This window comes from Meleagris gallopavo, chromosome 6, assembly GCF_905368555.1.
Source record: "Meleagris gallopavo chromosome 6, MGAL_WU_HG_1.1, whole genome shotgun sequence".
NCBI lineage: Eukaryota > Metazoa > Chordata > Aves > Galliformes > Phasianidae > Meleagris > Meleagris gallopavo.
The window spans coordinates 20,608,732-20,622,145 of NC_139409.1; the positions used below are offsets into that span (position 1 = coordinate 20,608,732).

General features: G+C 37.0%; 1 protein-coding gene across 2 annotated transcripts in view; it reads left to right on the plus strand.

Moving 5' to 3' along the window:
- The window catches only part of RUNDC3B (RUN domain containing 3B), a 42,984-nt gene extending 29,660 nt beyond the window's left edge, over positions 1-13,324 (plus strand). For both annotated transcript variants that reach the window (XM_085227370.1, XM_085227368.1), the window contains exons 9-11: positions 9,523-9,669; positions 10,008-10,123; positions 10,753-13,324. In XM_085227370.1, the coding sequence (XP_085083496.1) occupies positions 9,523-9,669; positions 10,008-10,123; positions 10,753-10,898 (409 nt within the window). In that variant the 3' untranslated portion in view covers positions 10,899-13,324. The remainder of the gene's footprint in view (positions 1-9,522; positions 9,670-10,007; positions 10,124-10,752) is intronic.
- The last annotated feature ends 90 nt before the right edge of the window (positions 13,325-13,414 follow it).

The window sequence follows — 13,414 nt, forward strand, 5'->3', positions numbered from 1 at the left end:
TTACAGCAAATGCTCTGTACCCTTCTGTGGCACACAGCCTACCACATTGCTGTTTTCCAGGCATTAACTTGTAGAGTACTCTGAACCATTTCCAAAGATAATTAATGCCCCATTTAGTTAAAAACTTGCTTATGACGGTTGTGTCTGTGCTTTTCATCAGCACAACATTGTCTGTGCTGGAGAGCTGCCACAAGTGTTTGGCCCAGGGCAGGGATGGGAGGCATGAGGCTGTAGGGATGTGGGCTCTACCTCTGCTATCAAGACCGAAGCAGATGGAAGCTTGTCCAAGGAAATAGAGGTAGAAGAGTCTGAGCAAAGGTTTGGAAATTTAACCTGTGGCTTGTGTCCCCTTGTGAGTAGAACTTAAAACGTGCCTTGCCTGGCTCTGTAATCTGCCCTCAAAAGCTTAATCTTCTTGAGAAATAGGAAAGCCTGACTTCTTCTTTAGGACTCTTACCTTCATTTTTAGACAGTCCTCTTGTAAAGCTTTTCTGCTTTATGAAAAACTGATTTCCTCAACTTGGTAAGTACAGTAAATCCAATTTGTTATAGCTGCTTTATTTTCTCGCTGAAAGGAACTGGGAGGTTAGAATTTAATGTTTGATCTCCTTGCTGAATTTCTTTCCTAGAATATCAAAGTTGAGTGCTAATCCTTTGCTTTTAAACTTCCACGAGTCCTTACTGTCAAACCATAGTTCATGTTATCCGCTTCCATTTGTAGTGCATCCTGTATGTTGTCTGTCTCCCGCAGGGTTGCAGCATCACTTCTCAAACCTCACTATTGCAGTCTGCTCTGTTTTCAGATCCTCATTTACTGAGCTTGTTCTCTTTTTTTTAATAACTTTTTTTAAACATAGCTTATAAAAAAAATATTTTGTATTTCAACAGATGATACAACTCTTATTTTTGCAGCGTGTTTTATTTTGGTTTTCTGGAATTCTTTGTTTTAAAGTTTGGTGCATTATTGTACGCCTGCTCCGCTTCACAGAGGTCCGGCTAGGGAGCAGGACCTGTTTGGAGTGAGGTGTGAACCAGATGACTGGGAGTTTCTTTTTGGCTTGAAACTGTGGGTAGGAAAAGGTCAGCTGGGTGTGGTGCACAGGCAGACTCCTGCAATTCACAGCATAGAGAGGAGACAGAGCAAAGAACAAAGTCACAGCCAAGCCTCAGAGGACAGAGGATGTGCTATTCTTAGTGCCAAAGGGATCGCGTGGGACTCTTGCACAGCAGGAAGCCAGAAGTTTCTGGGTTGAAAGCAACTCTGCAAGATACAGAAGATAGAGAGGGCTTTATTTTTAAATGTCCATATTTTAATATCTGGTTCTGAACTTACAGGTTTGAAAAAGATTTATACTAAAATACTTAAAAAATTGAAGACTTTTTATGTTATTGGTATCATTAAGCTTTGTTGGTTTATCTTTAGCAAATGCTAACTGATTCCAAAGTGAAAAATTCCCTTTTTAGTAAGGATAGCCTCCCATGGCTGCACTTCTGTGGGTAAAGGCATTGTAATTAAAGTGGCATGGCAGGAAAGCTTTAAGTTAGCAGGGCATTTGCACTTCACACATTCCAAATACCAGAATTCTAAGTTTGTGAGCAGGGGGAAGTAAGGCCTTCCAAATTCTTAATGAATAGTGTTGAACCTCTCAGGGTCTCAGGGCAATTCTTTTGCTACGGATCTGTATTCCCGGTAGGAGAGCATATTGTGTGAATTGTGGATTTTTTTTTTTCCTTTGTTAATGTTACCTGAACTATAGCAGGTAATGCTGCAGAAGAACCTGTACAACAAATATCAATATTTTCATGTTTTTAATTCCCTTCCAAATATAACTCCAAAGAGTTATCCAAACTCTTGTCTAGAGTACGTGAATGGGAGACTTTGATTTTATAAACGGCTTCAAATAATTGTATACTCGCAGTGTGCACAAACAGGATAGATAGCATCAGCTAAATACGGGCTAAACCAATTGTAATGTGTAACCATTAGTCCTTAAGCATGATAACAGAGACTGAACTTGATTTCTGTGTGCTTCACCCATTTAGATAAATAATCTTGTGTTACTGTCTGCTTCTGAGATTCCAATTTTTCTTGCTTCATTTCTTAGCTGTCATTCATTTCCTAGAGGTTTGCTTCTAAATAGTGATTGGAAAAGGTAGTATTTTATAGTGCTTGTGCATGAATTAGAATACTTAGAGTTACTTTTACGTTACTCTAATGTATAAAACGCATCACATGAAGTTTGATACACTATTAAAAAGACTTTAAAGACAAACTGTAAAAGAATACATTGCATTGAAGAATAGTGGCTGATTAGAATGTGAGAATTGCAGAGATTACTTTAGCATTGATCTTTCTGAGATTTTTTAGAGGAGAAAATAATTCAAATTACTTTAAGTTTTGGTTTCTTTGGGCTATATTTATTGGTTCAAATTAATGAGATGAACAATAAAGCATAATCTGGTAAAAAGAAATAGAAAAATGCACAGTGAAGTATGAGAGTGATATTTGTAAATTTAGGATTCAATATTTTTCATTCACTGAAATTCCAGTTTAAGGCAATAAGTAACTTGGCGTTATGTTTTTTTTTTTTCCTGGGGTTTTGTTAAATTAAAACACAATTTAAGTGATTTTTCAAAAGTCTTGAAATTGGGGAAAAAAAAAACCCACAAAAATGTTAAGTCATAATGAGGAAACTACAGTGGCATTTGTTGCCTGATCACTCTTTTTGGATGGCAGGTGGTTGTGCTTAAGTTTGGTGCTCTGTTTGTCAATGAGACTTTCTTGTGCAAACACTACATGATAAAGTTTGTGTTATTTGGTTATTTAAATTATAAATCAAGTAATACCTGGAGAAGATTGTGTACCATCTTTTTTTTTTCCTTCTCATTTCTCCATTTCTCTTGCTCTGTGTGTGACGGTGTTTTTGGTTGGTTATTCTTGCATTTTTATCTGTAATTGCCTTGGACTTTGAAACTCCATCATGCTGTTGTTTTGGTTTTGTTTTTTTTCTGTTGTTTGGCAGCCATTTGAGTACCCACCAGGAAGATCGTGCTGGATTTGTTGTTAATATTATTTAATCTTATTTTGTTTAAAAAATACACACATTAAAAGTAAGTCAATATCCATATGTTTGTTGTTTCCTTTTCAAAGGCATTCATCTGTGGATAGGTAGTTTGTCTTTATGTAACTGACATGGAAAAATATATCCCTACAGTTCACTGAACAGGAAATTCCATTTGAGAGGTTATTTACCAAAGGCAAATTTTATAATCTGTCAAAAAAAATAGTTGTTTCCTAGGAGTCCTCCATTTCGCAACACAGAAACGAGCTGGTAGTTGAAGAATGGAATTAAAAGCTCCCCTGCACTTTTTCAGTAGTCTGGTTGCTAATCAAGTTCAGTACTTTTTTTTGCTTTCTGTCAGTACCTAAAATATGGGACAGTTGCTTGAGTTGTGCCTGTCCTCCTCCTCCAAAGGAGTCAGGCTTGGTTATTTGTGCAGGGACAGGAAGAGGTGGCCGCCGTGTGCAGCTGTGGTATTTCTATGAGCACGCTCAAACTGAGGCTCTGCTGTGTGCTTTGATCCATTCCGGATGATGTCTGGACTCTGAAATAACATTTCTGCTGTAATTAGATTCGAGGTCAAGAGCCAAGCTGCAGGTAGTTCTGTCAGTGTAAGTTTGTCAGAGGTACTCCAAGGGTCAAGGAGATCAAAAGCTCTATAAAATCACTGACAGTAATTTTATTGCTGGAGGATATATCTCAAGATCTCGAAGAGATGAGAAAGGACTAAAAAGATTGGTGAAGAAGCATCACGGGGATCCCTTCTGTGGCACAACCAGTACCGTTGCTGTTAACACACAAAGATCTGTTGGCCAGTCTCTTCCAGTAGGAAGAGAACTGGTGTGGTAGGACATGCCTGCTTTTTTTTCCACTGCAGCGGCTGCCATTAGAAAGTCTGCTGGGAACTAGCTGCTCTGGAAGCAGATTTGGGGAGTACTGTGTCTGTGCACAGGGCACACAGCTAAGAGTTGATATTTTGCAGCATCAAAATCCACTGGTAAGTAACTCATTTTCATACCTGCTGATCTAATTTCTCAAAGTCCAATGATATACCAGTCCAGACATCTCGCTGTCATGCTGCAGTACTGACAGTTTGAGAGTTCCCTTTTATTTTAGAGTTGCTCTTACAGATTTTGGTTATGTTCATGTATGCTATCAATTTGAGTTTGCATTCCATGTTTCCTGTCCTAAATAAAAGTTTTAAAGCTTGTTCTTTCTTATTCAAATGCTTTTATTTTTTAAGCTTTTATTTTCACTTTTACTTTTCACTACTCAGGTAGTTCTTGAACTGGAGCATTCATCTGATATAATTCCCTTTCTTAGGGAATTAGTCTGTTTCGTTTATTTCCTGTCTTCATCTGCTGGTAGGAGGGCAAATTGCCAACTGGACTGGCATTTTCTGGATTTGGAGAAATTAAACTTGCAGGTAAGAAATTACTGGTTTTTCTTAGGTATAACTGGAAACAGAACTGAGTTGTTTATTAAACAAAAAAAAATCTATTTAATAAATAAATCTATTTAATAAATTTCCAATGAGGTGAATCTGAATTTGATGATCCAGGGAAAATCTTGCTGAGATGAGTCAATAATTTTAGTTGGTGACCACGATGAGGCTTTTCTATATTACCTTGATTTACACTTGAGATTATTTCTTATTTATGTTTAAATTACCAGGGGCAATATTGGTACAGATAAAAAGAAATCAAAGGTAAACACCTTTTTGTATCATTTCAATTTTGCACGTAGTCCTCTTCTCCCCCCTATGAGTAAGCAAATCAAATCAGGTTTTGTTTTAAGCTGCAGAGGTGTTAGATGTGTTAAGTCAGGGGAATTATTTCATATCTTCTGGAGGAGGAGCTGCCAAAAGCAATGTTAGTGAAGGCAGAACTGTTTGTGGCTTTAGCTGATGAATTAAATGTATTTTAAATGTTTCCTTCAAAAAGAAACCCAAGAAGCACCACCAACAAAAACAAACCTGACCATAGTGAGTGATTCATTTTCTCAGCTCCTATGTGATTTTGTCAGAACAGCAGAACAGGTGTCATACTGTGGAGCATCGGTGTAAATGAACTGTAATTTGTTGACTGCATTTTATTATTGCATGTGTACCATAGATAATGATATTCTGCATATCCTTAGTAAACCATTTCAGAACTGTAAGTTGTGAAATAAACATCTCAAGATAATCAAAGTTGAGTAAATCATGAGTAAGTATTCTGGAGAGCATCTTACTAAGGCAGGACGTGTGAATGCTGTTGGAGGAGATGTTTATCAGGAGACTTCACTGATCACTTTTCCCTACTCCTTAAACAAATTAAAAAGTCAAAAGACCATAGAGGTGTTTACTCTCTCCTTTAATAAGTACCTACAAGAGTTTCACTGAATATTTTATTATTATTGGTTTTCAGTATATCAATTCCAAAAGAATTGGGAACACTCTCTCTCTGCTTTCTTGTTTGTTTGTTTTGATGGCTTTCAGAAATTTAAACACAATATCAAGTTATCTTACAGAAATATTTGTTGAGAAGAAGATTGCTTAGGGCAGAGATGTTGCGAGCAGTGGAAAAATAATGATTTCATTTCCAGAGATTACCAAAGAGATCTTCTCCTGTTTTTTGCAAATATGCTTGTGAAGGGATGGAAATGATTGCAGGTAGAGAAGATGCCAGTTAGTGGATGGAGGAGAATAAGTTCACAGGCATTCACAGAAAAGAATTTTTTCATGACCAAACTACCTTATGTACCATAAATCAGTTTAAGCCCTCTGCTCTCTTAATAAATTCTCACACATTCCCTTCCCACTCTACACAAAACTTTCTGCACTCAGTGCTCACCACGTCAATCCAGGATACTCTGTTGAGCCATATCTCCCTTGCTGCCTTTCATTCGTTCAAACAGAATCATACAATCTGTTATTAATATGCACTGGACCAACTTCCTGGCTGAGATGATTAATACAATCATGGCCATTGTTCATAACTTCTTCTTGACTTTCAATTTTTCAATTTCCAGTCTGATGAAAAGCTTGTTAGAGATGCTCATTCGCTTGTTTTCTCTAAAAATTGGTCATATTTCCTTCTTTTTTAATGTCTTTAAAACCCTTTTGTTTCCTTATTCTTTTCCTCTTCCCTCTTTTGAATTTACCTACTCGTACTCCTCTGTTTAAATATCTTATCCAAACTTATCTTAAATCATCACAGCTACAAAGTCTCTAACAACAGAAGAGTATTTTACTGAATTTTGTTTAAGATTGAATTTTGTTTAAAATCAGAACTGTATAGTTCAATCTTCACTATTATTATTACAATATTTTATGGATTTTGTTCCATGTAAGTGATGCTTACGAATTATGACATAATATTTCTTATAAAACCTCTGTTGGAAACTTGCTTTCTTAGTCTACAAGCATTCAAGCCACTCTGGTTTTCAGCTGGTGCTTCTTGCCAGTGGTTCATTCTGTGCAGCAGAGGTGGTAGGATAAAAGTTGCTGTACATAGTCCCAGTTCAGTGTCTTTTACTGCATACCTGCTTTCACAAGCATTCTATATAGAAAATCAGATCAGCATCATTGTGTTTGTGAACTTTTGTTGCCTGTTTGCCACAGATTTGAAGTATTTCCCAGTCAAGTTCCAGAGAGTTCCTTTTTGTGTGTGTGTAAATTACAGAAAATACTTGTCTGCACTTTATTCTTGAATGTTTTGTGAAATATCTAAATTTCACTGATATTCCTATGAAATCTTTATTCTGATTTTTCCTCAGAAGGCTTTTATACACCAAGCTTACGTTGCTATACTGTCAGATATATAAGTTTCAATAATAATATCCTTATTACTGCCCAGCTGTTCAGTCAGCATGCACAGGAAAGCTCCCAGTTTTCATTGCAGCCACGGTGATATTAAGAAAAGCTCTACTTTAGCCATTGAAGTATTGCAGCCCAGAGCTGATCAGCACCAGTTACAGTGCTTGCTTTTGGAGGAACATTGCTGCTGTAGACATTCATTCTGTATTGCATAAATTGTCTTTTGAGGCCTCTTCCAGAATGGCTCATCTGACCAATATGGGTAGGGCAGTGCTCAGTACTATTGTGTCATTTTTCACTTTGAGCATTTTGGCATTTGCATGCTCGTTTCCACTAAAACTTGATCAGATTTCCTTCCTTTTTAACTTGTGTGGTAAACACTTTTGTCCATTTCTTCTCCTTTTTGAAAGACTGTGAAATCTCATGATGACTAAGCTTTAAGATGATGTAAGCTGTGCAGTGTAATGCTTTGACTCTTAGAAGTCTGGTTAATATGTGTAAATTGTAGGTGCCTTTCTTTATCTTCGGTGAACAACTGTTTGCAGGCTGTGCTATTAACAAGGCTCTGCTGCAGCTAAATCTTACCATGCTTTAATAACGACGGTGAAAAGACAGACATCTAAATAACTTACAAGGCTGAAAGAATGGATGGGCTCTACTGGCACCTGCTATGAAAACTTTCTCTTACTTCTTATTGCCTGTATTGCTTTTTTGTAAAAGCTACATACTGTGGTGAGGCTGATTTTTGTATGTTCAAAATTATTTTTACATGTAAAATAATATAACAAGAGAAGAGAGAGTTCTGTATCCAACTTGCTGCCTGTTTCCCTGCCATGCAGAAAGGATGAAATTACTTTACCATGAAGGGAACTTTGTGGGACAAGCTCCAGTATAGAAACCCGTGTAAAATACAGAAGCTCCGCTATTACCAACTTGTCTGCACATGTGTGTTTTGTTCTCCTTGCTCAGCATATTTATTTACTCAGAACTTACTGCTGCTGCTGAGTTGTGTGGTAATAACCTAGAGGAGTTGCCCAGATGGGAATTCACAAGTACATGTTGCATGTGTATGAGTTTTGTTAGTTACTGTGTGTGTAGTTGTTAATATAAATGGGGTGTCTTCCACTGAAAAGTGTGCAAGTCCTTCTGGGTGAGGAGGTGCATAGACCAGCTAGCAAACCTCATCATCACTTGGTTTGCTTTCCTCAAACCTTTAACAATCCCATGTAGCTCCAGGTACCGTGTGGGATTAGGGAGATACCCCAGGGAAGTGAGTAGCACACAAGATACTTGAAATTTTGGAGAGCTGCAGGCCATGGAAGTGGTTCTTCTATACACAGCAGAATGTGAGGGATGTCCCAAGGAGGAAAATTGTTTACTTGAGTGTAAGGCTGAGGGAATTCATCATCTTGAGAAAAATTTCCTGAGCATAGTGTTGTTTACTCTGTTCCTTGAACATTTTCTCTTGCAAAATTGCTGTCAATCTGCCTCCTTTTTCGAATTCAGTTACTAAAGATTACTTGATGAACTTATTATTGTTTTACCCTGTTTTTTGGGTAGGATTATGTCTCCTTACCGAATGAGGTTCATGTCTATAAACAGTTCAAATACCACAAGAATAAAAACTCCATTGTAAAAATAAATATACTGATAGTAATACTCATTAATCCATTAAATGTACACGTATGATCAACAGATCTTCAAGTTGCTGTGCAGCTTGGTATTTCAGTTACAACATTATATTTGACTTTCAACTGAATGCATTCAGTATGGAGATATTGTAACACAGGTTGTGTACTTCAGGGCAGAGATACTCAAAGGTTGTTAAGCAGCATTGTATTGTTGCCTGCTAATTTCACAGTTTGGTGATTTATGGGTAAATCAGAAACAAAAGTAATATTGCTTAAGTTATGCTACTACACAAGCATAGCTTGGAGGTTGCCTTATGCTACTGGAAAAAGGCTGGCATTGTCTTGAAGCCTGAAGAACTGTGTACTTTCCTTATTTCTATATGATTTTTAGCAGGTGATTTCTGATGTTAGTGTACTAGCTTCCTCATTTCTAAAACTTCAGGAAACTGATCTGCTTCATGAGAATAAGAGGCAAAACAAATTTGAATTGTAAGGTACTTCTGTTAACACCTTTTCAGTAGTTTAGAAACAAAGTTCACTAAAAGCTGTAAGGTGGTACAAAGCAGAATAACTACATGTTGTATTTTACCTGGAAGCTTGTAATGAAATCAGTATGTCTCGTGTTCAGTTCATTCTGCAGAAATATTTATTTGGGAGTGGGGAGAAGGCAGGTTGCATTTCAAATGCCCTAAAAATTGGGGTAAAGGATGTGAAGTTCTGATCGTTGGTCTGCAACATAGAGTCATAGAATGGCTAGGGATGGAGGGACCCTACAAATCATGTAGTTCCAACCATCCTGCCATGAGGGGGAAATAGTCGGTCTGTTAATTACCATCTTCTTGGCAGAAAGCATTTTTAAAATGCTACTGCTTTTTTTTAATACATTTACAGAAAGAATATTATTTAATCTTTTTATGTTACTAAGTTGCTTCTGAAAACTGCAGTCTGTCATTTTTTTTATTTTTTAAGTAAAGCATTGACTTGGGCATTTAGTAGGAATGCTGAGATTTACTGTTTTCTGTGTTTGCAGGACTGTGCTAAAGAATAACGACTTGAGATCAAGACAAGAATTGACTACTCACCTCACCAATCAGTGGCCTTCCCCAGGAGCTCTGGATGTCAATGCTGTTGCCTTGGACACTCTACTCTATAGAAAGCACAATCAACAATGGGATGAGTAAGCTGAATATTTGACTTTCCTTCGAAGGAACAGAGAAACTTCAAATGATATGTTTCCCTTAGCATACTCCTAAGCATATAGGAATAGCAAGTTACGATGCACAAGGATCAGCTGGCATAAAAATCATTTCTCTCATGATAAAAATTTCTTTCCTTTGAATTAATTAAAAAAACAAACAAAAAACCCCTTGCTTTAGAAAATAAGTGTTTTAGAAAACACAGAAGAGCTAAGAAAATAATTATTTTTTTGTTATTTATTAAAAAAAACTTGTAAAGAAATATTTCTGATGGGATCATTAGATATATTGATATTTAAAATTATTATTTATTTTACAGGAAAAGTTTTCAAAGTTTGGACCAACTTTCAGCAGATGTCAGCCTTTCTCAAACCTCTCTGGATCCAGGCCACTCACAGGACGGAAAGCAGGATGGAATAAACTTGTTAAATGAAGGTATGAGATGCCTCTTCAGTTTGAGACATTGTACTGCATATTTTCTCTATTGTTATGCAATTTTTTTTTTCAGTTTCTCTAAGGGCCATTGTTAACTTCCAAATAAGTTTGCATTTATCAAGTCTGTTCCTTGACTTAAAATAAAGATAGGACTTTGTGCTGTATTGAAGGCCAAGCCTCAAATGTGTTTCTTCTCCATCACAGAACCTGAGAAAGGCGTCTTCCTCCTATAACTAAATGAAATATTTCAAGTTCCCTTTTTAGCACTGGGGTATTGATGATGCATTAGAAAAATCATTTCCATTTACATGTACTCAACTAAAGCCAATGCTTGAATTAGTGTCTTCTGTTCGCCATGCAGTCAGCGGAGCCCCTGAGCCTCTCTCTGTGGGAGGCTGACTACAGCCCAGTCAGTGATGCAGAGGTAGGAATAGAGATTCCATGTGAGTGGGGAAGTTTGGAATTAATGATGTCTTTCTAAGTGCATTTGTGAGGTATGTATGTGCTGAAGCAGTAACATAACAATTCATACTAACTTAAATGAAACGTTTTCTTCTATTCCTTCATTTTTTTGTGTTCAGATCATCTTGTGCTGTGATGATTAGTTTAGTTCTTGTTTTTCTTAACAGGAAAGGAGGACACTCCATCACTGCTTGGTCTTTGTGGTTCTCTTACTTCAGTGGCAAGCTACAAATCTCTCACAAGCCTGAAATCAAGTGAATATCTTGCAAGTCCCACAACAGAGATGACCAGTCCAGGCTTAACACCATCCTGAGATGCGCGCAAGCAGGAAGAACTTTGTGTTGTATGCATTTGGTTTATGTTCCACAGTATGACTTCCAATGAAGACTGCTAGTTCAAATGCAAAAATAAGCTGCTTTATTTTTTCTTCTCGTGGTTACCTGTTTAATTCTCCAAGTTTTCATTCCAGCTTTTCTTCCCCCCGAGGGCTTTTTCAAATTTTCTGCTTTAGTCCTGAATTGTTTAACTCTTGGTCAGGTACAGGACACATTCTGATGCTTCTGACTGATTTTTAAAATGAAGCAGTTGGAAATCAGTCTCCTACTTAACTGCCACAACCTTTGTTTCTCCTTGCAGTGGTTAACAGCCTGGCTCTACTATAGCTGTGGTGCTTCTCTTCAGTGTTCTAAATATCAACTCTTGCAGAAGAGACAGGAAAACTTAAAGCCAGTCCTTGTAGGCAAATAAATATTTTACTTAAAAATCCATATTTTCATCTCTGTGTGTTGCATAGAACCTCAAATAGCATATTTAACCTATCGAGAGCTCTTCTCAAGTTGATTCAGTGCTAGATTTTGCATTCCTATTAGCATCATGGCACTAATGAGATGGCTGAATCACACTGAAGAACCACACTGAAGCACTCTTAGTAATTCTTAAAGTTGCATGACAGTAACAAATGTAAGTTGATCATCTAAGTCAAGCATACTTAGCAATTTGTAAATATTGACGAAGCTCGCCAAATTTCAAGCTTTTGAGTGACCTGGCTTACAGATAATTTAATATTATATGAGACATTTCTTGGCTTATTGGTCTTACTGGAAAAAGAGGGACTAAGGAAGGTGGGGTTAGCTCCTTGCGAAGTTTGGGTCATATATTTATTGGCAAGATTACAGTTACAGTTGGTTTGCCCCTTGTAATGGTACCTTGGCACTACTACAGCATCTGGTCATTGTAAGGTGGGCTTGAAAGAAAGAGAATTCACTCTCACCTTTACAAAAACCACCGGAAACATTCAGCCAAGGAGAGTGAAAAAGGGGAACCAAAGGCAGTGTAATGACAGTATTCTCGCTAAAGGTTGTTCTCGTTTCTGTAGTAGTGCAGTAGGTATTTTCCTTGATTAGGTAATACAGCAGCACTTACTTAGGTCAGTTTTCTCAAATTATTTGCCATTGATTTAAATTACTGATACAAACAGCCTGTAACATTTTTTAAATGAAACTAACTTTCCAGATTAGTCTACAGTTTCAAAGTTTGCAAACTAATTTTTGAGTTGCAAACTATATTCTTAATTCTTTGTAAGATATAATGGATCCTTTATCTAAGAATTTTGCTAATCAAGGTAATGCTTCTCAATATGATTAGTAACTTTTTAAACAAATCTTAAGTGCATGTAAGTATGTTGTATTTATAAGTGCTAGGGAAAATGCTTTTTTTGTGCCAAAGAAGTTTCATAAATTGTTTACATAATAGTTGCAATACAAGACAGATTTTCAATTGCTTACTCTCAGATGTTTACAGTACGTCACTACACTGTATGGTTTTAGTTGGTTTGCCTCTTGTAATGGTACCTTGGCACTACCACAGTAATCTTCTCGTTGTAGGGTGGGCTTGAAAGAAAAAGAATTCACTCTCACCTTTACTAAAACCACTGACAGCATTCAGCCTCTCTAACCGTGAGGCCGTCTCTGTAACTTGAGGCACTGCTGGATTTTGCTGCGTGTGGTTCAAGATGTATCTCCTGAGCTATAGCCCCTGCTGCTGGAGGTTACTGTATCCATGGAGTAAACAAGGGTGAAGGCCATTCTTACAGAAAATTTTACTGCGGCTCAGCAAAATCCTACAGGCCTTATTTTAATCCCTCATGAAACCATTCAATTAATTTCTCTGTAATGAACTCAGAATATCACATCCTTTCACACAACTGTCAGAATGTCCATTCCTTCTTGTAAATGTTTTTGGTTGTTACACTTAAGTACCTGTTCTCTCATGGTAGTTGAGTAACATTATTAAATACTGATTTGTGTTAGAGAGTGCATGTCTACTGTGAATACAATACAAGGGAATCCAGATTCCACAAGTTAACATCCTCCATTGAGGTGTAGTGGTTTAATCAGTCTTGTTTGCTGTTAAATGCTTCTCCTACTACATCAGTGTTTTGGAGGGGACTATGATCATGATCTTCAGTCATGTTAGCTGATGGCTCTTTTCTTGGAGCTACTGGTGTGAAATTCACGTGTCATTTAACTGAAGTCTTTTATGTAGTCTGACACCGCTGTGAGTTTCTGGGTGTCATTTTGTGCATGGGAAATCAGTTGTGTGTCTTTCTCAGTTTTAAACATTAATCATTTTTCAGCAAAAAAAAAAAACACACTGAAAAAAATGCCCAAACTGTACGTTTTGTTGCCTTGACGTTCCATGAATGTTGCATGTAAATTAAACATTTTGTATCATCACTCATTACTAGTTTTTGTCTCTGTTTTAATCAAACAAGGTAAAATAAGAGCATTTGGCAAATGACAGTATTAGTGAATTTGCAGCAAATTCTCT